At 53.4% G+C, this 1863-nt stretch overlaps 1 protein-coding gene across 1 annotated transcript in view; it reads right to left on the bottom strand.

Moving 5' to 3' along the window:
• Positions 1-884, bottom strand: part of FN3KRP (fructosamine 3 kinase related protein) — a gene marked incomplete at its 5' end in the record, with an annotated part of 6426 nt that extends 5542 nt beyond the window's left edge. The window contains one exon of the mRNA XM_011969985.1: positions 785-884. Within this exon, the coding sequence (XP_011825375.1) occupies positions 785-884 (100 nt within the window). The remainder of the gene's footprint in view (positions 1-784) is intronic.
• Between the last annotated feature and the right edge of the window lie 979 nt (positions 885-1863).

Here is a 1863-nt window from a genome sequence, read left to right as displayed (position 1 = left end):
TGCCACTGCACTCCAGCCTGGGGAAAAGAGCGAAACTCCATCTCAGAAAAAAAAAAGAAAGAAAAAGAAAAGAAATAAGCTCACTCCTCTGCAGTCTCCCTAACTCAAGAAAAATCCCAATGGACTACACTCTGTAAGACTGGAGGAAGGGGCAGGACAGGCGACCTGGGGGGCCTCTCAGTGGATCCTCGCCACACAGGCAGCCTGGGGGGACCCGTCATGGACCCTCACAGAACAGACTAACAGCACGTCTCGTACAGCAGACCCTTGGTGATCTGTTCCGATCGTCAGCTAATCTGCCCACATTTACCACGTGGGCTGCGCACAGATTCCAAATGTCAGCAGATTACAATACCGGAAAATTCCCTCAATCCTGACAGCGCGTTACGCTCTAGAAAGGTCAGACACGATGGCTGTAATTCTGAGCCTCAAGTATGACTGTTTTACAGGAACAGACCCTGTGGTCCAAGCTCCGGCTTTTTATAGAAAGCCAGAGAGCCTCTGCTTCCACTCTCCCCGGGAACGAGAGGTAAAAGCAACTGGAACACTAGGCGCGTCTCGCGTCCAGCAAATGTTTTGTCTTTCAAATGCATTTAGGACACAACAGACGCATCACATTCCCCGTGTTCAGTGCACTGAGATGCGGCTTGAGGCTGACGTTCCCTTGCTCTGGCATCAGCCCACGTCCGACCCTCCCATGGCTGCTGCACGGCCCCACCTGAGCCCACCCTGGCTGAACGTCCTCCTCTAGGCAGGAGCACCCACGGCCCGCGCAGTGCCATACCCACTGTGCCCGCCTCTTTCAGGAGCGTCTCTCCACGCTTCTTGTTCTCAAGGTGTAAATCGGCCAGCTGGGCTCCAAGCTTTGCAGCATGACTGTCAAATCAAAAGGCAGCAACTAAACAGACGATACACAGAAAAAGGCAACACACCCACTGCTCAGTCTCAGGACACACAGAGAGGGTCTGTTTTTCTTTTCGAGACGGAGTCTCACTCTGTCGCCCAGGCTGGAGCACAGTGGCGTGATCTCGGCTCACCGCAAGCTCCACCTCCCAGGTTCAAGCGATTCTCCTGCCTCAGCCTCCTGAGTAGCTGGGATTACAGGCGCCTGCCACCACGCCTGGCTAATTTTTTGTATTTTTAGTAGAGGCGGGGTTTCACTGTGTTGGCCAGGCTGGTCTCAAACTCTGACCTCAAGTCATCCGCCCACCTTGGCCTCCCAAAGTGCTGGGATTACAGGTGTAAGCCACCGTGTCCAGCTAGTAGGTAGGACATTTTGAGGACCGAAAGTCGGTTCTGGTGAAGCAAGAGGGGGATAAAGGTGTTGATTATTTGACAATCTTTCCCAGCCTCGTCCGAGTTTGCAATGGGGTTTTTTTTTTTTCCTCTCTTTTTTGAGACTGAGTCTCGCTCTATTGCCCAGGCTAGAGTGCAGTGGTGCGATCTCAGCTCACTGCAACCTCTGCCTCCTGGGTTCAAGTGATTCTCCTGCCTCAGCCTCCTGAGTAGCTGGAATTAGAGGCGCCTGCCACCATGCCCAGCTAATTTTTGTACTTTTGGTAGAGATGGGGTTTCACCATGTTGGCCAGGCTGGTCTCAAACTCCTGACCTCAAGTGATTCACCCGCCTCAGCCTCCCGAAGTGTTGGGATTCCAGGCGTGAGCCACCGTGCCCGGCCCGCAGCAAGGCCTTTGGTCAGTATCTCACTCTGGGAGATTCCTCTTGCTTCCGCCCCTGGTTGCAGAGAGTGCCTGCCGTTCATTCTGCAGAACTCATGATATGTGGAATCACGGGCTCTATGCATCACACTCCTTAAAATGATGCCCCCAGTACAAGCTTCAGTCATCAGAGAAACCACTCGGT

Source organism: Mandrillus leucophaeus, unplaced genomic scaffold (assembly GCF_000951045.1).
Source record: "Mandrillus leucophaeus isolate KB7577 unplaced genomic scaffold, Mleu.le_1.0 Scaffold1, whole genome shotgun sequence".
NCBI lineage: Eukaryota > Metazoa > Chordata > Mammalia > Primates > Cercopithecidae > Mandrillus > Mandrillus leucophaeus.
This window is presented reverse-complemented; position numbering and strand designations above follow the sequence as displayed.